General features: G+C 44.2%; 1 protein-coding gene across 1 annotated transcript in view; it reads right to left on the bottom strand.

Annotated features, from left to right (window-relative positions):
• HFM1 (helicase for meiosis 1) overlaps positions 1-27550 on the bottom strand; it is a 2890879-nt gene that overhangs the window by 2016486 nt on the left and 846843 nt on the right. The window contains exon 10 of the mRNA XM_086925623.1: positions 7734-7895. Coding sequence (XP_086781749.1) covers positions 7734-7895 — 162 coding nt within the window. The remainder of the gene's footprint in view (positions 1-7733; positions 7896-27550) is intronic.

Below are 27550 nucleotides of genomic sequence, written 5' to 3'. Positions count from 1 at the left end.
TTTGAAATTCACTGAAAAAAACATAAGTTTCATGAGTGTTATAGTTAGCTGGACATTTCACTCGTACAAAGCCATAGAAATTCCTCCTTTATAGTTAGTTTTACTAACTGTAACTTGCGCACCCACAATGCACTGCTGATGATGTCACATCTTACGTCATTCATGACACGGTCAGCGACATCACTGATGACATCTCAAATGACATCACTGGTGACATCACTGATGACATCATCCAGTGAATGTGGTTTTGTTTGAAATTTAAATATCTATTTTATATATACCAATCTGTATTCCAGTCCTCAGAAGCTTGTTTCCGGTCCAGGGAAGACATGGCTTGGCAGTTCGGGCTGGACTGTTCCCATGAGGCACAGGGTCAGACTGATTTGCATATAGCCATGTCTGAACTGGGGTGGCAGAGTGGGCTAAAGAACGGTGATGGATTAAACCCAGATCTTTTGACTGGGTGTGAGTGTTTGATTGATTCAGATGCTCCGTCCATCACCACCCCCTTTTGTACCGCTTTTGGCCGCCATAAGTGTGGCAGGGTATGCTCAGACGTGAGTCCCTTGCTCACTTTGCCACTGGATTCAAGCAAGCCGGGCTGAAGATGGCTGGAATGCCAGAAACCGGCCAGTAAAAGCAAGACACATTACATATATAACTATATAAAGGAAACAACATATACAATAAAAAGGAAAACACCTCTAAGAGTAGAGGCTTACCTTACTGGAACAGGTTATGTAAGACCGCCTGACCTACAGCTGCGTCACAGCAAGTTGCTAGATCCAAGCAATAATGGCGAGTGAAAGCATGTGTGCTCTTCCATGTTGAGGCATGGTGAATCTTGCCTAACGGGGTACCAGCAAACAGGGCAGCTGAAAAGGATACTGCCCTCGTGGAATGTGCTTTAGCCTTGATCATCAGCGGTTTATCCGCTTTAGCATGGCAGAGTTGAATAGTTATTGCAATCCATTGTGCATTAGTTGTCTTCTCGACTAAAGCATCAAGTTTTTAAGGCCCGTATGAGACCAAAAACTGATTTGTTTTTTCGGATTTGTTTAGTTTGTTTCAAGATGGCGCCCGTTGTATTTTGAGCGTAGTCTGCTGTTTGTTTTCACTGAATGGTCCAGGATCCAGTTCGGGTCCGGTAGCGTTTTTTAAGGATTGCGGGAGAGACGGTTTAACATTGGCAGATCCCTGTAATCTGGTTATTGTGTTTATCGGGAGACTACTGGTGATCATTGGAAGGTATGTTTAAGTCGGGGAGGAGAAGTTGGGGTAGAGAAGGCGTTTATCGGACACTTTGAGTGATTGGTACCTTTTGTTTCAGAGACGAATTTTGAGTTACGGGCTGTAGAGTTGTTTTCAACATCTAACTTCGAGTTGTTATCAGCATCGAAATACGAGTGAAGGTAAGACGGTTTTTCCATCTCGTGGACAGTTGAGGATACTTTAATGAGCAAAGGCACAGTTATTGAAAGTTGTTTTTCCGTATTGCAGCTTTGCAGGGAGACATTGACATTCAGGATTGTTTTGGTGAGTAATTAGTCATACCGAGTACATGTATTACGGTGTGGTGAAGAGGGCAGTCAAGTTGGTTGAATAATACATCACTTAAGTTTGGTTTTTCACGCTTTTATGTTTGTTTATGTTTTTTTTTGTTACTTTTTTAAAAAACCTTGGTGCTTATAAGAAAAAGATACAATGAACAATGCTTTTCACAATATCCCCTTGTGTTAATATGATGCCTGTGTTTTGTAGTTGAGATGTTAACATTCAAGAATATAACCATGTTCTCAAATTAGATTTATGTATATTTTCAAGATTCAAGGCCCCCGAAGAAGGGCCCGTCGGGCCCAAAATGCATTGGGCATCCCGTGAAACTAGGTTGGAATTATCTGAATACATTTAGGATTCATTTTGAGTAAAATGTAGTTGTCAGTGAATCGTAGGTAAGTTTCTTTTATAGTGAAAGCGTGAATTTCACTCACTCTCCTCGCTGAGGTGAGAGCCAGACGTAATGTCACTTTCCAAGTAAGAAATCTGAACTCTATTTTGTGAATAGGCTCAAACGGCAGTTTCATCAGTTGCGAAAGGACTATGTTGAAACGACATTCCAGCAGAGGAGGCCCAATGGGAGGAAAAGGTCTGAACAATCCTTTCATGAACTGTTTGATAATACAAGAAGAACAAAGGGATGAAGAATTGGAAGAACACCTGTATCAAGAAATGGCAACGAGGTGAACCCTAACAGATGTATACATCAGTCCTTATTTGATCAGGGAAAGGAGATTAGGCAAAATTTGTTCTGGAGATGAGAAACGAGGGTGAATTTTGTTTTGAAGGCACCAAGAACAAAAACGCTTCCATTTCAGTCTATATGTTTTGTTGGTGGAATCAGCTCTGGCTCTAGACAAAACATACCTGCAATCCTAAAGGGTGTCTAAATCCTTGAATATATAGAATTCAGGCGCTTTGCATGCAACTGAAGAGAGGCTGGATGCTGATGAAGGATTTGTCCCTTGTTCATACTCAATAGTGCTGTGGTCAATGGAAGACGATAAGGCTTGGACTCCGAGAGCAGTAGGAGCTCTGTGAACCAGTTCAGGCGGGGCCAAAGCGGAGCAATGGAAATTAGCCGGCACAGTTCTCTCCTCATCTACATGAGAATCCTGGATATGAGAGGGCTTGGGGGGAAAAGCGTAAGCAAAGATCCCTGACCATCTTATTGAAAACGCATTCCCCCATGACCCTTTCTGAGGTTCCCAGCTGGTGAAGAGCCAGCATTTTCTCTGGAGAGGCAAATAATATGGAGTCATGTATCAGTTAATCGAGTTCCCACTCATGATAATTCTGCTCAAGGTGTCTGCTAGATTGTTCTTGACCCCCGGAAGATGTTCCACTTCAATGGAGATGTGGTGTAGTAATACCCATTTTCAGATTTTTTCAGCTTCTAAGGATAAATGTATCTGAGACTCTGTCCCCCCTACTTGTTTAGGTAGTGCATGCAGGATGTGTTGTCTGTTCGAATGAGAACAGAGGAAGCTTGTATCCTTGAAAGAAACAACTGAAGAGCTAGGAAAATTTCACTAAATTCCAGGAAGTTGATGTGCATCTCGGAGAGTGGCACACTCCATTTGCTGCTCACTTGGAGGTCCTGAAGGGGCGCTCTAGAACCGTGTAGTGAGGCATCCGTGGTAAGAATGAAATTTAGAAGTGGAGAGAGGAATGTCACCTCCCCCTCAGAGAGATTGTTGGCGAACTCCCACAGAGGAATTGCTTTTTTCAGGGCCAGAGGGATTTGAATAATGTAGTTTGAAGATCTGGTCACATCAAGTCATTGCTTGTCCAACCGTTCTTGGAAAGGTCTCATTCTGCGACGTGCATAAGGCACCATGAGAAAGACCGAAGATATCATGCTGAGGAAATATTTGTGGAGACGGACAGAAGGAAACTCTTTTATGGATAGTTTGTGAGCCAGCGACCTTTATGGTGTTTTTTTCCTTTCTTCGTAGACAAAAATGCTTTGTTTTGGAGGGTGTCCAACGTAGCTCCGAGAAAAGTTACCTGATGAGAGGGAGAGAGCACGGATTTCTGGTAACTGACTTAAACCCCCAGGGAGTGAAATATTTGTAGGCAGATCGATATGGCTTCTGAGGTCTGGTGAAGAGATGGAGCTTTCACTAACCAGTCATCGAGATACAGTAGGATCTGCAGACCCCGTAATCTCAGATGTGATACCACGGGAGCAATGCATATGGTGAAAACTCTAGGAGCTGAGCGGAGCAGGAAGGGAATAACTTTGGACTGATAGTGAGTGCCTGCAAAAATGAAAGGGAGGAACCTTTGGTGTTTGGGATGGATAGAAAGATGGAAATATGCATCCTGTAGATCGAGGCTGGCCATAAAATACGAATGGTTCAGCAGTTGCAATATATCCTGAAGAGTTACTGTGTGGAAGGACTTTTTCTGCAGGTATTTGTTGAGCTTTTTGAGGTCCAGAATGGGACGCCATTCTCCCGACTGTTTCTTCACAATAAAAAAGTAGGAGTACAAACACAATCCCCTTTGAGAGTGTGAAACGCACTCCATTGCTCCTTTTTGAAGCATGATGAATACCTCCTTCATGAGCAACTGAAGATGGGATGGTAGAGATTTTGGAGGTGGATGAGGAGGTGGAACTGTGACAAACTCCAGTGTATTGCCTTACAGTATATCCAGGACCCATTTGTCTGTGGTAATTCAATGCCATTGATCCTAATAGCAAGAGATGAGTGCACCTTTGGACAATAGGGTAGAGAGGGCTGCAACAGGTGCTATGGGTTTGTCACTCGTTTCTAGCAGCCTCTCTGGATTGTTCGACCTACTTATGTCTAGGTTGTCTGGAGTATGCAGCTTGTAGTGGTACACATTGAACCTAGTGCTGATGGTAGTGAAGGCGATAGGACTGGTAAGACTGAGGCTGATATCCTTGGTAGCCTCCACAAAAGGAATAGCTTCCTTCTATCCTTCTATACAGGAATGCTCCCAAGGATCTAGCAGTCTCTGGACAAGCCTTAATGGCCTGTAAGGCATCATTTATATGCTTTCCAAAAAGTGCATCGCCATTGAAAGGCATATCCAGGATTTTGTTTTGTACTTCAGGGCGGAATGTAGTCACCTTCAGCCAACCTTGATGTCTAAGGACGGCCGCACCAGCAAATTGGTGAAAAGCAAAGGAAGCTACATCCATAGATACATTGATGATCTTGTAAGGAGATCTTTCGCCTTCTAACAATATCTTCCTTAACTGTAGTTTCTTATCTTCTGGAAGAGGTATAAATATGGTGTGATATTAATAACATTAGGCGGTCATATCGTACCAATATTGCTAGAGCATTGGCCGCACGAAAAGTAGTGCTTGAAGTGGTAGTAAACCTTATGCTGATGTTATCCAGGTGCCTACCTTCTTTATACGGTGGTGAGGTGATAGGTGGCGAAGGATTATTTTTACCTATGCTGCACACCTTGAGTCACCACTGAGTCTGGCTCTCGTTGTCTTATTAGACAAGCCGGAGTGTCATCAGGGGCTTTGTATTTTTTTTTCTATCCTAGGCAGGACTGCAATAACAATCTAAGGTGTTTTCATTACTTTTACTCCTTCCAGGATGATTTAATCAAATTTAGGGATTGCCCTTACAGTCTTTCGTGATTGATCTATAAAATCATAAAGACATTAGTCAGACTGCTGGACTGTCATTGGCATTTGAAATCAAGTGGCAGCTCTTTGAATTAATGCATGGAAACCGCTTATGTCCTCAGGCGGAGATTTCGCTGATTGAGGAGTTGGAGAAGCAGGTGTGGAAATTATTCTTCCCATTCATTGCCAGCTGGCCTAGTGCTTTCAATTTCTCCTTCCTTCACGTCATCACCAGAGGAAACATCCTGTTGTGGATGCACAATGTCAGTTCTCTGTGTCATTCAAGGAAGGGAGAGGAATGAACTTTGGAGATGGCGGCGGACGTGGTAGAGTCGCCCACAGGTGAAGGGAAATAAGTGTGATAATCTTGCAACATGGCTTGCAGATCTAGAACCTATGCTACAGGAAGATCAACTATGGGCTCATGAGTAGGTTTCAAATACAGTAAGGTTTTGGTAAAACCATGCTGGTGATGAAACTCCGGTAGATAACAGTCCTCATATTCATCATAAACCCCTTGATACTTTACGTGAAGTTATGAAAGACTATGTGCGGGGCAAAACAGACCATCATCATCTGACTCTTTAAAGAAAGTTTCATGACATTAAGGTGAAGCCAATGAAAGATTCTGAAGGAAACGCTAGAACGTTGACTATGGATAAAGAGGAGTAAACTGCATTGTAGGTCTTTTTAGACTGGGTGAAGTCGGCATTGTCGTCAGCTTCACTGATTATAGCGGTCATTGTGCCGATGTTGACGATGACATGATAGGAACTGATGACGAGGTCATCTCCGTCAGTGCCATTGATGTAATTACTGTTGTGGTCGCAGTTGATGAGGAATTGTTCGTAAATGGTGCAAGTGTCGTCGACGAGGATGTTGTCATCGATGGTGTGGGGATCGTCGAGTCAGAGCTCGTCAGCGGGGACGGTACATTAGCTGAAAGTAAAGGCATCGTCGGTGGAGCTGCAGACGATGGCGCAAAATCTACAATCTTCGCAACTGTGGTTTTTTTTCCGACAAGAATGTTGACGATGATGGAGAAATATGCGCCTATGGTGATTTTTGAGTTCATGGTGATCTCGAAGACTGTGCCGTCGAGGATGAGGGATTCTTAGTGATCTGAATCTTCACTATAGAATGTTCTGAAGAGGTGTTTGTATGTTTGAGACCAATGGAGTAGAAATATGAGATTTCTCATCAATAGGAAATAAACGCTTTCCTTTTTGTGAGGAGGTAGCAGAGTCATAGCCTGTGACCTCTCCCTCTTTTTATGTTTTTCCAGGGAATTACTATCCTCATCCTCAGAGACATCAGATTTATTTTTTAGTCTCTGTAACCAAGCCAGAAACCTACCCACTCTGTCTTTTAGAGTTTTGGTTGACATCACATGGTATTACTTCCGGGGCCAATACAAAGGCAGCACCAGCTATCGTTAGGAAAGAACAATGGAACATCTGTTTGCAGGACCAGTCTAGCCCCTGTCAGGATATTCAAGAGGTGAGGAATCTGCATGTAGAAGTATCCATTACAAGTGTAATTTTTTTTATCTTTACCCTTATAAAAGTAGCACAAAGACATTTATCTGTAAAGCGGAATTAAGTGTGCCCCCAATATGCTATTAAAATCTCCCACATTGCCAGTTCATATGGAGCTAAATATGAGCTAATCAAGCAAGATTATTTAAAAACAACTGATTGCGATTTCCAGGCACACTAGAAAGCAGTTCAGGGTATAATAATTCGAGAAACATCTAATTAAGATATAAGCAATACTTATATATCAGACCCAACAAAGCCATCTTCTGTACCAGTATCATAGAGGCCATCACTAAGAGGTATAAGGACAGTGTTGGGACCTCAATAGTTAGAAGGTAGACCCAAGCAAAAATAAGATGGTTTTCCATAACAATGTCTTCCTCTTAACAACATAAGGGGGCTCTCACACATCAATAAAGTGCATGGGTAACACTGCAGCCTAAACACTGTTTATATATAGCCCAGAATAATTGCTTGATGTAAATAGGGATATCACCTGTTGCACAGGACACACCAAAAGCTTAAAGGTGACGTAGCTATATGTTCAAGCTCTTTATTAGGAGCGTATGCTCCCTGAGAAAGTAGACCCTTAAATAATTCTGATCCTCAGATTCAAAGTATCCTCTGATGTCAACTGAAGAAACATTTAATGAACATGTTTTTATTTATCAAGGTTTTTGTCAATGAACACCAGAAGTAACACTAGCTATACTGAGTCTTAGTGCAAAGATACCAAAGTGTTATATCACTGACTATAATATTGCAAAGATACCAAAGTGTGCTGTCATTGACTGAAAAATATTTGAAAACAATGAAATAAGCAAACTATTTATGGAATAACAGTTTTAAAGTATCCAGCAAAATGGAGTAGGGGAATGTTACCAAAACTCCATAAGTAGATTTTAGATCTGATCTAATCTAACATTTTCAAAGCTTATCTTGTATGGTATTCAAATAGTACATTAGTAATATTAACATATCAAACACAATAGAAATATTTAAGAATTCCAATTTACATCCTCCGCATTTGGAATAGTTGCAGAAACAGCCACAAATCGCATTGGCATCATTTCTTCAGGATTCATTGACATCTTTGAAAGGGATGACTGAATGGTTTTCATACGACTGACAACAACTTCAAGGGTTGCACCCCGGCTTTCTTCTTTTACAACATGAACCTATAAAAGGTATGGTATGGTATTACGTAATCATTTAGATCAAACCAATTAGAATATACCAACTAAAAACAAGTTCAAGATAAAAGGACATTATGTACATTAAGTAATAATGAACAATATTAAGTTAATAGCATGGTAAATGATATTGATATATCAACATTATAATGCTACATAGTTAGCAGAAAACATATTCTAATAACTTTAATGGAAATCTCTTCAATCAACACATTAGCTAAGTCTCCTCTTACACATATATTTAAAACATTTCAAAATGACTGACAAGTTGGAGACTGGTTGCCTACGAAGATAGCCTCCTTCACATATACCTCCACATCACAACTTGGATAAAGATCGATATCTGCCATTTAAATCTGAGCTGAACGGACATCTACAGCGGGAACAGGGGGTGGAAACACTGCGGATTCGACTAACACCAACAGAAATTGGAAACTCAAAGGGTTGATACAACTGAAAAGTGTAACCATGATTGCCACACCACCATCCACTGCGATTGAAGGCACTGTCATGTTGTCAGGATAGGCCCGGTAAGAAACACCACCATTTATATGCGCATGTTTCTTAAGTTGCATTCTCTTTAAACACAATGACTTTTGACATACATTTGCATGCGTGACAATGCAGGTTAACTTTTTCCCAATCGGCATTGCTTACATTTCTACTTTGTAGGCACATTATCATGAAACCTTGAATATTCAGTACAAGGTTTAACCCCTTCGATGCTGATGACGAGCTCAGCTCGTCATCAGCCACGGGTGACGTGTGCGGATGACGAGCTGAGCTCGTCATGTAACGCGGTTATAAGAAAACAGCAGCACAGCGCAAAAATAACCGCAGCAGCGATGCGGATACAGTTCACTGCGCAAATGTTGATATTGTAATTGACCAGTAGGTGACAACTCTATCCAACTAGAACAAACAATTGCTGAAGAACAGGGGTTGTGAAATAGCCACATGGGTGCTGTTTATTATATAAATGGAACAACTTCCCGGTTTAGGGAAAGGAGCACTCAACTGACACTGCAAGGTCACTGAATTCTGGAATTCCAGCTCAGCTGATTCTTGTTCACCGTCAAAAGGGCTGTCCAGCTCTACACCAAGACGGAAAGCCTGATGACACTTTCCCTCAGGTGATGGGGAGTTTGTCTACCTGGCAGGTATTTGACAGATCACTCACCCTAGGCAAGAGTAGCGGGACCTCTGACCTCCTGGTCAAAGACCCAGTTCTCTGTGCATGCAGCTCCGCTGACTGAGCCTCTGCAGCTGCTGCCCCTTCCACCTCTCTGCCAGGTAGGGGTTTGAGTCTGCTGTTTTTTATGTCCCTGTGTCGTTGTGCCTTTTTTATTTGCCTTAATTCTTTTTTAGCCTAATTCTTTGCCTTCTTGCCTTAATGCTTTTTAGCTTATTTTGCTGCCTGACTCTCCTCTGCCTCCGTTCCTGTTTCCACCTTCCCCACCCATTTTTTGCGAAAGCTGCCCCCTGCAGCCCCTCCCCCCTGCAAGTTTCCTGCTCCAGCCTCCTAGCTGCACTTCCCTTCCCCTATTTATTGGCGATTGCTGCACCAAAGGCAAGCTTGTCTGCACCAGTCCGTGACCCGGCCCCGACCAGCGCCAGGGACCCTGGTTCTCCGACCACCCACTGCTACGACAAAGCTGCTCTCGTCGCACTCAACCCCAATAGGAACAACAATTGCCAGCTGTTGACGCCGAATACCACCCACTGCCAGTTCTCCTGCCACCATCCTCCGCACCACCACGGCAGCCAACCCCACGCCGGGTGCCAACATCCCCCGATACCCTGAATTGCATCCTCCTCAAAGTGCGTTAACTGCTCAGACATGCCGTAGAAATCTGGGACCACTCAACACCCGCTCGCCAGATGTCACCTTCATCACGGAAACCTAGGCCAACGCCTCCTCCGCCCTAATATCGCCATCGCCATTCCCGATGCTACAAGATCCTGAGGAGGGGTCGCCCCAACCGCCCAGGAGGAGGACTCACCATTTCACACAGGAGCTCCCTCCGACTCTCTGCTAGCATTGCTGACCTCATCGCACCACACGCCACATCGCCTCAATGGACTACATACTCATAGGAGACCTGAACTTCCACCTCAGTACCCTCAGGGACCCCAACTCCACCGACCTCCTGGACAACCTCGCCAAAATCATTCTCAAACAGCTCACCACCACCCCTACCCACAAGGCAGGACACACCCGACCCCATCTTCGCAGGTGAGAACAACATCTGTTTCAGCTGCACCACGCAGCCCCTCTGGACGGACCACCACTACGTTCACTTCTCTTTCAGCACCGCCACACTCTGAAACCCACTCCTCGCCCGCGAAGGAACTAGAGCACGGTCACAGAGGAGCACCTCAACTCCACCCTCATCCATGACCCGGCCCGCTTCTACTGACGCCAACTCGGCTGCCAAGGAACTACACTGCTGGATCACCAACTGCGCAAACTTGCTCACACACCAACACAACGCCCACAGACAATGCCCCCTGAGGGCAACCTGGTTCACCACCGACCTCCAAGAAGCCAGGCACCCCTGCAGATGCCTCGAAAAACGATGGAGAAACAGCAAAACTGTGGAAGACCTGACCGCATACAAGAACTCCATGACAGAATACCACCAATGCATAAGATCCACAAAGAAGACCTTCATCTGGAACAAAATCCTCTCCAACTCCAGCAATTCGAAGGAACTCTTCAACATCATCAATTCACCAAACCCCCCCAGTGAAGCCAGGGACATCACTGCCTCCCAAGACCTCTGCAACAAGCCTGGCTCACACTTCCACTTGAAAATCAAGGACCTCTACAACAACTTCAGAGAGCAGACCCCAGAAACCACCCGTCCCTCCAGCGATGACAGCCGGCCCGCCATCACCACCTGGACTCTGGTCACCACCGAAGATACCTCTGTATCTCGTTGGGAGCAGATGACAGCAAGATTTACGTTGACGTGGCGCCTCAACACAAGAAGAATGTAAGTTATTGCATGCGGCGTTCTTTTCATAGACAAAGTCTTCCTAACTTTGCCACAGTGCTGTGCTCCCGTTTTCCTCTCCTTGTTAAAAGAAGTCGCTGCTTCCATGAGTTGCATCATGGTGCCCTAGTTAACAGTTTGTGCCTGTGCAGACTTTTTACATTTAAGATAAATTTTGATGTGTATCTATTGCTCGTGGTTTTAACTATGCCTGAGACATTCACCATTCCTCCTAGCCGCGTTTCCGTAGTACCTTACATAAGCCGCTAAAAAGAAGATCAATCCTGCAGGCCCACAGTAGTTTAAAATGAAGCCATTTTTCAACTTTGTCTAATTGTATCAGCATGATACAACAAAGCGAGTGCCGCTGGTCTAATCACGTACTACAAGGATCGCGTTACGAAATATAGACATATAGGCCTTTACTCATGCAGTTATCTTTTCTTGTACAGTCATTGTGCAAGTAGGAGACAGTCTTTGCTTTTGGAGATCGATTATGTTACAGTGAACATAACTAACTGTCTAAATCCATCAAAGCTTATAATGTAATCTTTTTTTTACAACTTTTTGTTAATTGTAATGCGTGACACAACGTGAATGCTGCAATTAAAATCTGCGTTATAAACAACTTGTACACAAGCCTTGAGCTATGCGGCGATCGTTCCGCCGACAATCGTTGAACAAACCAACATGTTCAAGCAGAAATCATACCCCGAGATTAGTTGCTTTTGAAAGGCGCTAGCTTTAAATCAAATCAGTACATCCACATTTATTGTTAGTAAAATATTCATCCTTATTCATTTGTAGTGATACAGTCGAATTGTGACTCAATGAGCTCTCCTCCATTTGTGCTGGATTGCTAACCTGAATCAAACATTTCGGATTGCAAGAAATCCAACAGGTATGAATATTCTCACACTCGTTATCAAGTTCATAGATACCAATACAATTCCAAGATGATAAGACACCTTGCATTTTTCCCGACAGATCTCTGCGGTGAATTACATCCACCTATTATTCAATTGCCTTTAACACCATCTTCAGTATTGTTAAGTAAGTTGATTTCCACTCCACAAATGGTATAATGAACGCTGGTGGTGTTCTTGTTCTCTTCTTTCAGGTTGGCCAGCTTGAGGCACTTGTTTAAAACTCAAATTTGATTTATGAAGTCAATGACTGTATAGCGATAGTTATCGAATCGCCTTGATTTACAAATGTAAATATTTTAGAAACATCTTTTTTGATGTGAAGCACACGGTTTTTGTTAAATATTTAAATATTTTTCTGTCTATGATGTCATTTAATCTAGTTGGCACATAATGTAATATTATTGTATTGTTTTTATATAGGGGGCTTTCTTTGCAAAATACAATAGTCCTGATCTGATGATGGTCTTATAGACACCTGCAACAAAGACCGAAACGTCGACCTTGTCATCATCTCCAGAGCAATTTATTTCTTTAAAAGTAATCTTTGTACATGAATGGACTTGGTTATTCACTGTTATTTAAAGGAGTTGATGTTCTGTTATGAACTGATTTGCTGATTTGCACACACATCTGTTTGTGACTTTTTTGCTTACATTGATTTGTTTGTTATATCCCCGTGAATTGATTACTTTCTGACTGACAAAATAAAATACTTTTTCATATAAATAGACATTACCGTGTGCTGTTTCTTCTTTCTTCTTTTCTCATTCAATGTGAACAATATCAATAACTTGTTATGTTATCCTATGGATACATTTGGGCTAGATTGTCGATAACTAACTCTCAAGACTTTTGCCAACAAATCAATTCAAGTAATATACAAACGAAATCCCTTGTAGCCATTCCCTACTCTGTATGAATTATTTTTTAGCCTCATTCTTTGCCTTCTTCTTTGCCACCCGTCCCTCCAGCGATGACAGCCGGCCCGCCATCACCACCTAGACTCTGGTCACCACAGAAGATACCTCCATGACCATAAAAAGCACTCACTCAGGGGCTCCCATCGAACCTCTGCCCCTGCAAATCTTCCACAGAGCCGCTACTGCCATAGCACCTGAGCTATGACTCACAATAAACGCCTCCTTCGAATCAGGCACTTTTCCTGATGACTGTAAGTGCGCAGAAGTCAAGCCCCTCCTCAAGAAACCCGCTGCAGACCCTACATACCTAAAGAACAACATACCCAACTCTCTCATTCCATTTCGCAGCCAAAGTCACCGAAAAGATCGGCTGACAAACTTCATCAAAGAGAACTCCATCCTCGACCCCTCCCAATCTGGATTCAGCAGCAACCACAGCACTGAGACTGCCCTCCTCTCAGCCACAGACGACATTCGCTCGCTACAAGACCAAGGCCACACGGCAGCACTCATCCTACTCGAACTCTCTGCAGCCTTTGACACCGTCTCCCACCTCACTCTTACAGCCAGACTCCATGACGCAGGAATACAGGGAACCGCCCTTGACTGGTTCCGCTCCTTCCTCTGTGGCAGAACCCGACAGATCAGACTCCCGCCTTTCCTCTACGAACCCACAGAGATCACCTGCGAAGTACCACAAGGATCATCGCTCAGCCCCACACTCTTCAACATCTACATGGCCTCTCTCACCGCCATCGTCAGATAGCATGAACTCAGCACTGTATCCTACTCCAACGACAGCCGGCTCATCCTCTCTCTCTCATGAAAGACCCAGAAACAACCAGACTCAGCTTCCAAAAAGGAATGCAAGATGATGCAGCATGGATGAGCAGCAGCTGTCTGAAACTCACCTCTTAGAAGAGAGAAGTCCTTGTCCTTGGACCCACCCCCTCAGATTGGGGCAGCTCCTGGTGGCCCTCTGCCCTCAGCACCCCCCACCCCCACGGACCACGCCCAGAACCTTAGTATCATACTCAACCCCTCCATCACCTTGACCCGATAGATCAATGCTGTCGCTGCCACCTGCTTCTACACCCTCCACAGGACCTTCAAGTGGATCCCCCAAAACTCAGAAAGACTGTCACCCACGCACTCATAACAAGCAGACTCGACTACGGAAACATCCTCTACGCAGGAATCAACAAATCGCTGCTACAAAAACTCCAGACTCATCCTTGGCACCCCATGACATGAGCACATCACCCAACACCTGCGAGACCCCCACTGGCTCCCCGTCAAACAGAGAGTCACCTTCAAGCTACTCGCCCACGCCTACAAATCCCTCCACAACATTGGACCCAAATACCTCACCAAAAGAGTCTCCCTCCACGTACCCAAAAGGAACCTCTGCTCCGCAGACAACACCTAGCGGCAACCCCAAGCATCACTGATCCAGAGTGGGTCGAAGAGCGTTCTCCTACACCGCAGCCAGAGTCTGGATAAGCTTCCAGTCAACATCAGACACTCCCCTACTCTGCACACCTTCAAGCCCTGGCTTTTTGTCTGAGACGGAGCTGTAATACCCCCCCCCGACCACCTCCCCCCCCTCCAGTGCCTTGAGAACCTCACAGGTGAGTAGTGCACTTAACTCTAAGCCCATGATTGACTTGGTTGGAGAAGCAATAGGTAGGAGTGCACTATACATATAACATATATGCCCGCATATATTTACTGCCTTAGCACAATGGTGGAATTGTTCATCCTTTTCGCTGTTCTCATTATGCTAATTGCACTAATCTGTTTCATTTGACTAATTATTACAGAACAGGTATTTTACACAAGAATCCCCATGCTTGAAAAAATATTGAAATTCCTTGCTGAGTATTTCTTATACATTTCTTTGGATATGCGTGCGAGTCCAAATACCACAAGTTCCCTGGGGATCAGGGTTGTCATGTTCAGAGGTTGCACACACATTTGTCACCGTTTAAGGTTAACGGTACGGATGGTGTACTGTGAGCTATCAGGACTACAGGCCAATAAATGTTGAGGGTGCGCACATAACTAGTCTGGCACAATCTTGACTCTTATGTTGTCCAACAAACGCACAGTTTTACTGGGGAGGTACAAGCCGTACGACATTGCGCCATCAACGTTTAGGTTTGGGCTCTTATTAAATTGATTGCCCGGTTTGTTTTCTTTTGTATACCCAAAGACCCCTACTCACCAATTAACAGGAGATATCCTTGATATACGGGAAAATCCTGTTCAGTTGAGTAGGTTAACCCTATGTATTGGCTGTAGGTTGTTCAAGCTTGAACCTTTCAAAGGATTGCCCCATAGTGGTACCCTCCCTGAATTCCACATACTCATATGACACGTAACATATCTAAAAACTGTTGTTATGCAGTTACTCAGAAATTGCTAAAACATGATCTCTCACTTGCTGGTGAAGACATTGCCTTCGTGGTTGAAGCTCATGAAGTATTTAAAATAGAGGTACTCTACTCTATTCATGGTTACCAGAAGCAGACAGCCAAATAAAACTATTTCACAATTAAACTGCAGCTGAAGTTCCAAATCACTATACAGCTTACAAAGCACTAGAGATTCCATTAACATACCAAGCACATTGAAATTGGTTCGGAGGTGCTCTACTACAAACTACAGATATGTCAGATACTGTCCCCTTAGTAATGAGGGAGCTACATGGCAGGTCTTAGCCAGTTACAAACCACATTCAAAGTAGCTAATGTAACAGCAGCACAAGTGCAAAGACTATATACAGGTCTAGTTGAACTATAAAGATGCCTGACCCAGTTCGTTATGCGAACAATAACAGTTAATCCTTTGAGTATTGCTCAAGCTACATAACCACAATTGGTTACGCTAGGCATTAGTCCACAAACTATAAATACTGTTATGGGTAGAATTCCCATCAGACAGGATGAAATTCCGTTCTGGACTGCACAAAAAACAAGCCAGCTTGATGCAGTGTTCCCACATATGGGCCTAATGAATAACACAGAATTCTTACAATGTGTTTGACAAAGGGGATGGCTTCCCTGGTAGAAGACTGCACCACATGGGGAACAGTCTTTGCTGCAGTATATACCAGGGCGCCTGGTACCCCTTCATTAGCAGTTTGGATTGAGGTGCTTAAACTGATTCAGTTTGAGTATGGGGCAGCCCCTGCCCTGGATGTGGGGATGAAACTGATAGGCAATTTTGCAGCAGCATCCACAATTATGTTGGGTGATATTATTGGGGAAGCAGTAGCATTGGGTATGCGCCAGCGCCTGCTAAATTTAGTTCCAGGACAGCAGGAGCGCAAATTACTAAAATTATCAAAGAAACTTACGCAACAGTGGCTAGAGATAACTTAGGGGACAGACCTAGCAAACAACAAATTAAGGGTAATTCTGAAAAGGATATCTCTAAGCAAGTACATGAATCGTCAGCTAAAAATAAGTGGGATAATAGGAAAAACAAAGAAAAGACTATGTCACTGGGCAGATCTCCTCAACAGTAGGCCACTGAAAAGTGCTATCATTTGTGTAACCATGATAATATTAGAACACCTGACTGGTATCAGGATACTGATGCACGTTTGTCTAGGTACTCTAAGGAATCATCCGAAAAAGGATCAGAGAGAGACGGTCAGAGTGCAAATCAGAGGAGTATGTGAAAATGAAGAAGAACTCACAATGCTCATCTGACTACATAATAAACAAGCATTGGCATAGCCAATAGGTCTCGCTTTTTAGAATGTAAGTGAATTTTCATAAGACTTATTTTTGCAGTGAGTTGTATTATGTGTAGTGTCTGTGGTATTTATTGTTTTATTAATATGTGTTATGTAATTATATGGTTACTAATCCAGGGACTAATCATCTCACGGCTGGATTACAGCAATGCGTTGTTTCTGGGGGCTCCGGAATCAACCCTAAACAAACTGCAGCAAGTGCAGAATGCGGCTGCAAGGCTGCTGACAGACATTCCCAGGCGTCAATCAGCCCGTCCTGCGCTGAAGGTGCTTCACTGGCTCCCTGTCAGAGAGAGGGTGAAGTTTAAGTCACTCTGCATGGCCCATAAAATACTACAGGAGAAAGGGCCACCCATCCTTCGGGATATGGTTCAACCATACAAAGCTCCCCGCGCCCTTCGCTCGGACCACCAATATCTTCTGCAAGTCGCGAGAGTAAGGAGCGCCAGGTCCGGTGGGAGAAGATTCTCCGTTAACGTGGCAATGTTATGGAACTCTCTCCCACTGGCCCTGTGTTCCGAAACTAGCACTCTGCTATTTCGCAAATTTTTAAAGACTCACTTGTTCCCTGCTTAATGCTTTTTTCCTGTTATGGTATGTTACCTGGATGAGCGCTGGGATGCCCAAGGGTAACCACGCGCTATATAAAACTCAGTAATAATAATCAGTAATAATGGTTGTGGTAGAAGGGTAGAGGGGTAGTATAGGGGTAGAAGAGGGTAGAAGGGTAGAGGGTTATAGCATTAGTAGATGGGTAGAAGAGGGCTAATAGAGGGCTATAGGGTTAGTAGAGGGGTATTAGAGGGCTAGAAGGGTAGTAAAGAGGTAGATGGGTATTAGATGGGTATAGGGTTAAAAGGGTAGATGAGGGGTATAAGATGGGTAGAGCAATAGTAGAGTGTTTGAGGAGGGGTAGTAGAGTGGTAGAGGGGTAGTAAAGCAGTAGATTTGTAGAAGATGTGTAGAAGTGGGGTAGTATAGGTGTAGAAGAGGGCCGGATCTATCAAATTACTGTCTGTGATGGTACTAGCTGTTGTATGTTTTCTATTACGGGTGGAGATTGGTTATCATCCTGTACACAAGGGGAATACATTGCCTTAAATATAAGCAATGGGCTTCAATGGCTTCTCATGCATAAAGGTCAGATCATGCCCTCAGGTTGATTCTTCCTGGTGCCCACAACTTAATTTGGGGTGTCAATTAGTACACTTGTAAAAACACACTTTAAACTTAAAAATAGAATTATGTCTACCAATATACAGGTGATCTCTCGATCAATGGTGATAACTATTGAATGTGTTAGGGTCAAAACTTGGGACATTCCTTACATCCAAGGGGCAGCAGGAAGATGTATGATTTCAGCTAGAGACGATCATAGAGCCCAAGAAGTCAACGTTCTCCTTTTAGGGGCACAACACATGCCTGGATACTCACTCTCAGCCGCGGTGCCTCCATAGGTGCGTGCGGGCATCCGCCCGCAGCCGCCCGCAGCTACTTCGGCGTTTATCTGAACTTAAACACTTTACTTAAGTTCAAAGACGAGACGCGAGCCAAAGCGGGAGAACTGACAATCATGTCGGTCAGCATGACGTTAGGCCGCCCACCCCCTTCAGAGTCTGATGGGGGTGGGCGGTCTGGCGTCATGTTGATTGACATGATTGTCACCAGGCAGCAACAAAATTGCGCATGAGTGGGGACGGAGGGTGAATTTTTTACCCGTGCCCACTCATGCGCACTTGTGTTTGCGCTATTTTGCGCATGCCCATTAGGAGCCCGAAGGGCTCCTAATGGGTGGGCTGCGGGCGAAAAGTAACATGTTCCCCAAGCCAATCCTGGTGCTGCAGCAGCGCCAGGATTGGCTGAGAAGGGCTGCAGCCCACAGTCCAGTGCCATTTGTGAAGTGATTGAAGGCGCCAAGAAGGGGAGCAGAGCAGGTGGCGCTGTCCCGGACCGGCGGCTGGTGAGGTAAGTTTTGTTTAAATTGTTTTAGATAATTCTCATCCCCCCACCCCCGCGCAACATCCCCCCACCCCCGCTCAACATCCCCCCCACCCCACGAGACGAGACTGCTGAAGCGCAGCCCGACGCTTAAGAAACCAGGCACTAGGGATATCCCGCTGGCCCGTCAGTTCAAAGACGAGACGCGAGCCAAAGCGGGAGAACTGACAATCATGTCAGTCAGCATGACGTTAGGCCGCCCACCCCCTTCAGAGTCTGAAGGGGGTGGGCGGTCTGGCGTCATGTTGATTGACATGATTGTCACCAGGCAGCAACAAAATTGCGCATGAGTGGGGACGGAGGGTGAATTTTTTACCCGTGCCCACTCATGCGCACTTGTGTTTGCGCTATTTTGCGCATGCCCATTAGGAGCCCGAAGGGCTCCTAATGGGTGGGCTGCGGGCGAAAAGTAACATGTCCCCAAGCCAATCCTGGTGCTGCAGCAGCGCCAGGATTGGCTGAGAAGGGCTGCAGCCCACAGTCCAGTGCCATTTGTGAAGTGATTGAAGGCGCCAAGAAGGGGAGCAGAGCAGGTGGCGCTGTCCCGGACCGGCGGCTGGTGAGGTAAGTTTTGTTTAAATTGTTTTATATAATTCTCATCCCCCCACCCCCGCGCAACATCCCCCCACCCCCGCGCAACATCCCCCCCACCCCACGAGACGAGACTGCTGAAGCGCAGCCCGACGCTTAAGAAACCAGGCACTAGGGATATCCCGCTGGCCCGTCAGGGCCTGGGTACAAGCGGGCTGAAGGCACAGCGGTGTTTACTACCCGGCTCATGGACTCACTGTCATCAGCAGAGGCTGCTGCTGGCATCCCAAAGACCCACCAGCCACCCCCGGGGTTAAACAGCTTCAGTTTGTTCAATTTGTCCGAGATTATTTGCAGCCCGTGCCTTCGGCTGCATTAGTTACAATACTGGACTGAGCAAAAGAACACAGGTCTTTGAAGCGTCTTCTTCTCTTTTAAGGCAACAACAACCTGACCACGGGGCATCACTGACGGGCCCGACTGGTGTATTGTTGTCTTTGATGTGTGTTCGCAACGAGCCCTGCCCTCTTCTGGCAGATGGGTATATTTCAGGGGCCCGTGAATAAGCACCATTGTTAGTACGGAAACATCAATTACTGATGAATCCTGTGTGGCAATACAAACCTTGGGGGGAACTCTAATTTTTGAAGCTTACAGATTCTTTGCCCTTTCATCATTGAGATATAAGGCATAACAAAAAGATGTATAATACAAATTATTGAAGGAAGGTATAAACCGTCTCATATAAACTGCTTTAAAGCCTAAGAGACGTTTACAAATACGTATTTCTGCACCTGAGCATTTCGCTGCATCCTCCCAGAATTACATCATTATGACAACACCAGGGAACAGCTGGCCTGGGGATAATGTTTCACGAGCGCAGCATCACTTTTCAGCAATTAGAAATACACCTCCAAACATTCTCGTGAGATCAAGGTTAGTCTTGTGATAGAGAAAATAAGGAGGGTGGCCGTGCACATGAAATTTTAAATGGGAATATGTACGAGTAAACTATTTTTGGAATATTGCAACAAAAAAATCTTCACTCATCACACGTGCACCTTCACACACACACACACAGGCACAAGTGTCAAACACAATCACCCACTGAGAGAAAGCCGTACACAAGCAAGCATATAGGCATGATTAACCTCACATTAACAAACAGACAGAACGCAATGAGGCACGAAACACAACTACAACCTTCACGCACAATCACAAACGGGGCTAACATACACTAAGATAACATAGAAACACGCAAACGTAACCTCCATACACACAAGCAACCTTCACTCACGCACACAACTGACAAACGCAAGCACACCCAACTAAAAGACATACAGAAACCCGCAAATATGGCCTTCACACCCTCAGGCATACACACAACCTTCACACACAAAGTTAAAAAACATCTCTATCCACTGTGTTATTTCACCATCAGTTGTAGAGGTTACTGCACCTGTGACCTGTGACGATATGGATGAACTGTAAGTTAATGGTATTTACAGTGTTGGAATTGCCCCATTTTGTTTGCACCATGTCTAAAATGTTAAACTGGACAGATAAATGAATGTTTTCAAACGTTGTAATTCATTTTATATTTGACATGGTAAAATACGTGTTCCGTATATTTAGGTCAATTCAGCTCTCCCCATTTTCCTAGTGCAGTGGGAACTTGTTATGATTTTAAGTTGTGTTGTAGGGTGTTATGTTCCATGAGCTTTCCTGGGGATTGCTGAAGAATGGTGGTTCGACTGTAGTCTGTTACCAGGCAATGTCAGTCCTAGACAGGCTATAATAAATTAAACCTATTGAGTGCAGTGCAGCGAAGGGTGAGTAATGTCTGTGTGAGTGCAGGTTGAGCAGTGTGCCTGTGTGGGTCCAGGGTGAGTGATGTGGATGGGTGAATGCAGGCTTATTGGTGTGTCAGGGAAGGGTGAGCAATGGGTCTATGAGTGCAGGGTGAGTAGTGTGCCTATGTGAATGCATGGAGAGAGATGTATCTGTGCAAGTGCAAAGAGCATTGTCTGGTTACTCAAAGAGATGTGTTTGCCAAGCCACCTTTTTCTCAAATTTGCTTGAGAATGCACCATTTGCCCACTCTTTTTTAAAACTTTTCTCGGGGAACCCCTTTTAGGTGGTTCGGGGTCGCTCGCTACGCTCCCTCGCCACAGTACAGTAATTACGCCACACCACTTTTAAATATCACCAGCCACCACTGCTCACTCTCTGTAAAATTTTGTTTGAAGTATGATGAATTGGTATTTATAAAGTGTATGTATATAAAATATTTTTTTGTTTTTGAAAGTGTACGTTTTAAAGACTGTCTAAACATTAATAAAGTATGAACTGTACTGTACAATTCAATAGATGGGCAGAGGGGAAAAGAGCTTGAAACGCACTGTCCTCTTAATCTGAAAGTTACTGCTAGTATACGTTCGCTCACCTCATTTTTTGTTAGTCTAGCTGTGTTCCAGAATTTTTTGTTTTTTATTTTGAAGGAACAGCAAACTCCACAGTAGTATGGCTTACTGCATGGTGGCATGTGATTCTCTTGCCTGTCAAGGACCACTATATTTTGCTAGCATAGCTTGACTGGTGGTTTCTCTATATCCCTCATTCTGTGATCCTGATTTGTGCCAAAGGGGAGCTTGTGCACAGACAAGTATTCCAAATTGAGCAATAATTAGCACACATTGTAATTTTTTAGTGATGGTAATTACGAGCAATTTTCCGCAGGTTGAGAATGATTCGCAAAACAATAATGTAGATATGTCCTGCCTTCATCCAACCTGCAGTAATGACCACATCTGATAAATAATCAGTGGGAAAATGTAGTAATGTTTGATTCCAGTAAACAACAAAATTCACATGTAATTCCTACCTTTCAGCAGTAAAACCTTTAATGGAGTTATAGAGAGGGTGACCAGACTCCCGGATATCTCCTGATACTCCCGGTTTTCAGAGGGCTGTCCTGGTGTCCCAAAGCTTTTCTTAATTTTGAATAGATGTCCTGGTTTTTGGGACAAAGGTCAATTCATTCTGCAAGCGAGAATTGGTCTTGTTCAGGCTGAGTAGAAAAGGAGTCGGTTGCATCAGTGGCGTAACAAAACTTGAGGGGGCCCCCCTGCGACGTCTATGGAGGCCCCCCAACCAACTCTCCGGACATGCAGCAGCAGGGGGGAGACAGAGTGGGGAGGAGGGCAGGGGGGCTCGGGTTAGAGGTCCTGCCATTGCTAATGTTATGCAAGCTCAGCGGTTAAATGTGTGAAAATATATATATATATACCAGACCAGCTGAATACGCAATGCATAATAAGATGTTATTATCGCTTATCACTTGGTGCCTGAATAATAATTTTTTCTCTTTTGGAAAGGATCTGTTCAGACAAAAGCAGGGTGTGGGGGCGTGCTTTTCCCCGAGCTATGTGTGCTTGCACGTAGGGCTCTGGGAGAGGCGGGTCCTCATGGTCAAATACAGAGACATCTTTGAACAGAAAATTATTTATTGGCTACATTTTATTGATGACGTTTTTATGATTTGAAAGGGGGACAGCAAAAGTGCGCAGGACTTCATTGATCAGATCAATGAAAAAAAGTATAACCTACATTTTACCTCACATAGCAGCTCCACGAAGGTTGAATTCCTAGATGTACGCATACAGGCAGTGGCTGACAAATTAATTACAAGCGCTTTTAGAAATCCCACGGAAGGCAACGCATTTTCTTTTGTATTTTTTACACACTGTATTTTTCATTATTGTTGCGCTGTGTGCATTTTGTACATCAAATGTATGTGTAGCTGTGTTTAGGTGTTTGTAATCTAATACTAGACGATCTGAATCATCTGGTTTCATTACTGGAAACAAAGGATTATTCATAGGAGAGGTATTCAAGTTTTGTGAGAATCTTTCTAACTTATTTCTTAGCCTCATTTTTAATAGGGTATTGTCTTTGGGGGTTTGGCGTCGACCTCACTGGTATTAAATGTTAGGGGAACCGTCATCCCATCTCACATGGTTACGATATAACGTAGGAGCTAGCTCTATAGCCCACTCCTTGGCATTTGGATGTTTAAGTGATTCTGGGACGAGGTCGGAAAAAAGCCAGTTTCTCCCTCTGGGCAATCCATCAAAAATTCAGGTGGTCAATCCTTTTCAGCCAAGAGAATATCGCAGCCAAATAACACATTCTCCCAAAAGAGAAAATAAATTTATCTTTCAATTTAATAAAATATGTACTTGTCAATGGGGCAGGTTGCTTCATAAATCTACTTGCCCTGTAACACATTCCACTTGCCCCTTTGGTGCCATGTAGTGCAGAGACAAATTATGGCAGCAATGTCATTATATAAGAGCTCTGACTATAGCTTTTCTGATTATGCCAGGGCTCATACCATAGTAGTGTTTGAATATTTGCAATCCCCTAATGTTACCATTTTTATTCAGATCTACATACTGGGGCTGAAGGTCGTGGTAAGCAATAGTTCCATGGTTAGAATGCCCTGTTGAGTATGTGCAAATCTACTAACTTATATGTTTTAAGGGTTTTCAACAACTCTTCTCTTCTTCAATCTTTTCCCATACTGAGAGATGTTGGAAATTTACTTGGGACAATGGCAGACGTAAACCATCTTCCAGAGTTGGGAAAAAAAGTGGTTGGAGGGCAAGTGAACTTGCAAACACTCATATTTTCGCATGATCAAATCTACACATGTATATTTGCTCATGCTAAAATGCAGTTCACAAATATTTTCTTGAGAATTCACGAAAGATGTATAGCTGCACTTAATGCAAGGAGAAATACCATGGGTGTACTTTTGAGACTTTCTTTAATAATTGGACCCCGAATTCGGTCTGGCATTGCCCATGACCTTTGGAGTGTATTAAAATTCTGTCTCTCTCTCTCTTTATTGGCTGGCTTCACTGTGAGTGACACCATTCTACTCTTTCACAAAAGTATTTTTCTTCAGTGCCAGAAACTACTGTGGCAGTGCGTGCTTTTTTATACCGATAATTTTTTTTTTGCTTTTGCCAATGTTTGTTATAATAGTGACGGCCCGGCAGCTCCCACACCAATAAGGTTTTACAAAAACCAGGCCAAAACAAGTCACACATTGACTAAACTAAAAAGCTGGTTTTGCCAATGCTTGTTTATTTTAGTTTCCCATAATCCTATTGAAACTGGTAACACTGATTTTCCATTATGAAATTTTTTGGGAAATACTAGCATGCATCAACACATGTTACTAAATGGTGCTGCAAAGAAATGGTACCGGAAAATTTACAGTAGTTTAGCAATATGTTTTTAGGTCTCGTCTACGCAGTGCGAATGCGCTGTTAAGGTATAAGACCTTTAGCAATCGATTCGGTTTTGCGGCCAAAAACGTGCTTTCAATTGCAACGCGTGCATGTTTGGCGATTCCCTTGCGGGAGCAAGCAGTGGTGCCATATGTTAGCAATTATCGCGCCTTGCTACTTGCTCTCGCAAGGGAATCCGTCGCAGGCCCCCTCTTCTCTCCCCTTCTCCAGCAGCCACGCAAGCTTGTTTTCTTTAGTTTCTGAGCGTGAGCTCTTCTGTGACCAGCGAAAAAGGTTTGTAATTCTCTTAACACGTTTCATTCTGCCACTTCACCAGAGCATTTCAATTGCAATTAAATTCAGTGTTTCACGGTCTCCTGTCGTGTAAATGTGGTTAAGTATATTTTGGGGGTTCACGCTGGATTTCGGTGTAACTCTAGCTTCTTACTGGTTTGATGTGACTTCAGAAGCGTCGTACGAGCCCTGGTCTCATTTCACATGGTTCATGAATTTTCCTGGTCTCGTTTTCACATTGGAACTTCATGCCTAGCATCAGGACCACCCAGAGAAGGCTGCGATCCTTGAGTGGATAATTGTTTCTTTGGATCTTGTTGGTCCCCCTGATTGGCTTCCTGCCGGTATTGGTCCTACAAAGTAGCTCTAAGAAACTGCATACTAACTTGAAAAAGTTTTTATTGAAAAAGTTTCTAAGTGTCGTATTCAGTGAACTTGCCAGTGGTTGCTTGCTCTTAAGAGCAAGGTCCTGATTTATTGTTTCTTGTAAAAGCTATATCTATGGAAACTTCCTGTGGATATTTTTCATTCCGGTGTCCATAAATTCATAAAAATATAATCTATTTTTTACATTGTTACTAGATTTCTATAGATTAGGGTTTCTTTTTTCTTCAATTGTTTAGTGCTGTTTGAATGCCTTGCATATGTTCCTTTGTGTGGCCTGAATGTTCAGAGCCACAGCTAACCAGGGTTGAGCTGAAGTTTAACAAAGAAAAGGTGACTGGTCCTAAAGGGGTTGGTAGTGTATTACATGGTGAGATCACACAGCCACAACAGACGATACAACCCATTTTCGTACATAGGGGGTCCCCAGTCATCTCTGACTGACATGCCCTCCGATGTCTCCTTCCAATTTAGAGACAAGGCTGATGCAACCCTTGAGAGCTTTTGTGAGAGCAGGTCACTGCTAGATACCATTGACTCTCCCTTGTATTCCAGCTGCAATGTCAGTATTTTTGCCCCCCTATTTCCCCTCCCCCAGACGTGGAAGGGGCAACTCTGGGCATCTGCAGTTCCATGAAGTTAATCAAAAGGAGACTAACTGAGTAAGAGGGGGGTTTTTAACCAAAACAATTAATTTTAGTTCAAAGGACTCAAGTATGTTTTGTCAGGGGTTAGTGGCACCTTGTGAGTGTGCTCATGAAGCCCTCACCCACCAACCTAGTTGGTGGCATGCTTCATCATCAGGCCCACCCAGTGACACCTAGCGTGTCCCGGGTGTGCTTCGACGCCTGATTACAGCGGAGCAGGTATGTCGCTGAGTGTGCGGTGAGGAGTGTTATGAAAATTGGATTAAAATGGCTTGGCGGGGGTCCCAGTACCCGAAGGTGAATTAAACTTTAATACCTGGGCCACCGTCAGCGGTTAAAAATAAGGCTGTGGGATGTTAGAGGCGAGTTACGACCTCCCACATCCTTGGTAGGTCAACATGTTTCAGCCAGTGCCTTATGAGTATGCTGGCTTTCTTCAGGACGGATTAAAATTATGTGTGTGTAAATAAAACTAGTGGCTGTGTAATTCAGACTATGTGTATACACGCCCTAAAGTGTTTTTCTATGTGTGAGAGGGGGATTCCCTTCTCAGAAACACCTGTACATATAACATGTAAAGACAAGGACAAAACATACAGGGGGGAAAGAAGAGTCACTTCAATGTATTGCATTATATACATCTGACTGCCGACTTTATAGCGTTGTGGGTGCAGGCTATAAGCGGCTACAGTGTAATGGTATTGGTGGTACCATTATGGTGAGGTTCCCACTGGAAATTCGGGGGTGGAGTGGCTAAAACACGGTATTCACAACAAATGGTGCATTAGTGGTAAGTAAACGCAAGGAAACCTTTCTTACGCTAGTTTAAGCAATATTCTGCTTCATGGTTGTGAAGTGGCTAGGGTTGGCCCTGTGGGCGAAAAAAGGGTTTTGGCCACTTAGATTGAGGAGACCTGTGGGAGAGAAAAGCGCTTACCAGAGGTGAAGGTGTTGAGTCATCATACTCACAGAATTTCTGGGCAGAGCCTGCTTTGGACCTGTAGTGCCTCCTTTGCAGAACCGGTAAGTAATGGTCATTTCTGCTTGGGTTTTTATACTGTGATTGATTGAATAATTGTTTGCACCTGCATGAGAGGAGAAATGGTAGAGAGACTCGAGCTGCCGAGTCATTGCGCCTGCTGGGCGTCCTGGTGCATGGTGATCAGTGGCGAGCGATCACGCATGCGCAGCGTGAATTGCTCGCAACGCGCATGTGCCGACGTGAGTGTTCTGTCTGCACGTGCGCGTTGGGAGGTGGATGGCGCGGTGTAGTGTACACGCGCACGTAATGGCCGATGGTCAGTGCCATTATCGCTACGGGATTGCCAAAGGGGATGTAAATTAAGTGTAACACTGGCGTTTAAGTGGACAGGGGGCCCTCGAGGTAAAGAGCCACATTACACAAGTGCGCTGGCAATGTTTTAGTGCTGTCTAGACGTTGGTGGCTTACAATTAACGGTGTTAGGAAAGGTATAACACAGGCACATAAGAGGACCCTCGTGGCAAAATGCCACAACGTTGCTCTGTTCGCATTCATGGACAGGATACCAAGGCCTCAGTATTAAGAACCGTGGGGCTCTATCTCAGGGGAGATATTACTAGGGGTTCCTAGTAAGGGTGGGCTGGATGGGTCGCTTGCCCTTGGATCATGAGCATGTCAGAGAGTTCCAGGGAATGGCGTCGTTGAGACCCTCTGTGGCTGCGGAGAGGCGATATATCCATTGCTGCTCTTTACCCAGGAGTTTCTTATCATTATCAATAGTGCTTTCTGGGATCTGCTCAATGATTGTCCAGTTTAAATCATTGGGTGTGTGGCAGTGGGTAATGAAGTGGTTTGTTAGTCTGCTCACATTTTTCTTACATCTTATTGTG

This window comes from Lissotriton vulgaris, chromosome 1_1 (assembly GCF_964263255.1).
Source record: "Lissotriton vulgaris chromosome 1_1, aLisVul1.2, whole genome shotgun sequence".
NCBI classification, from domain to species: domain Eukaryota; kingdom Metazoa; phylum Chordata; class Amphibia; order Caudata; family Salamandridae; genus Lissotriton; species Lissotriton vulgaris.
The sequence above is the reverse complement of the archived record's forward strand: the minus strand, read 5'-3'. Positions and strand labels throughout refer to the sequence as shown.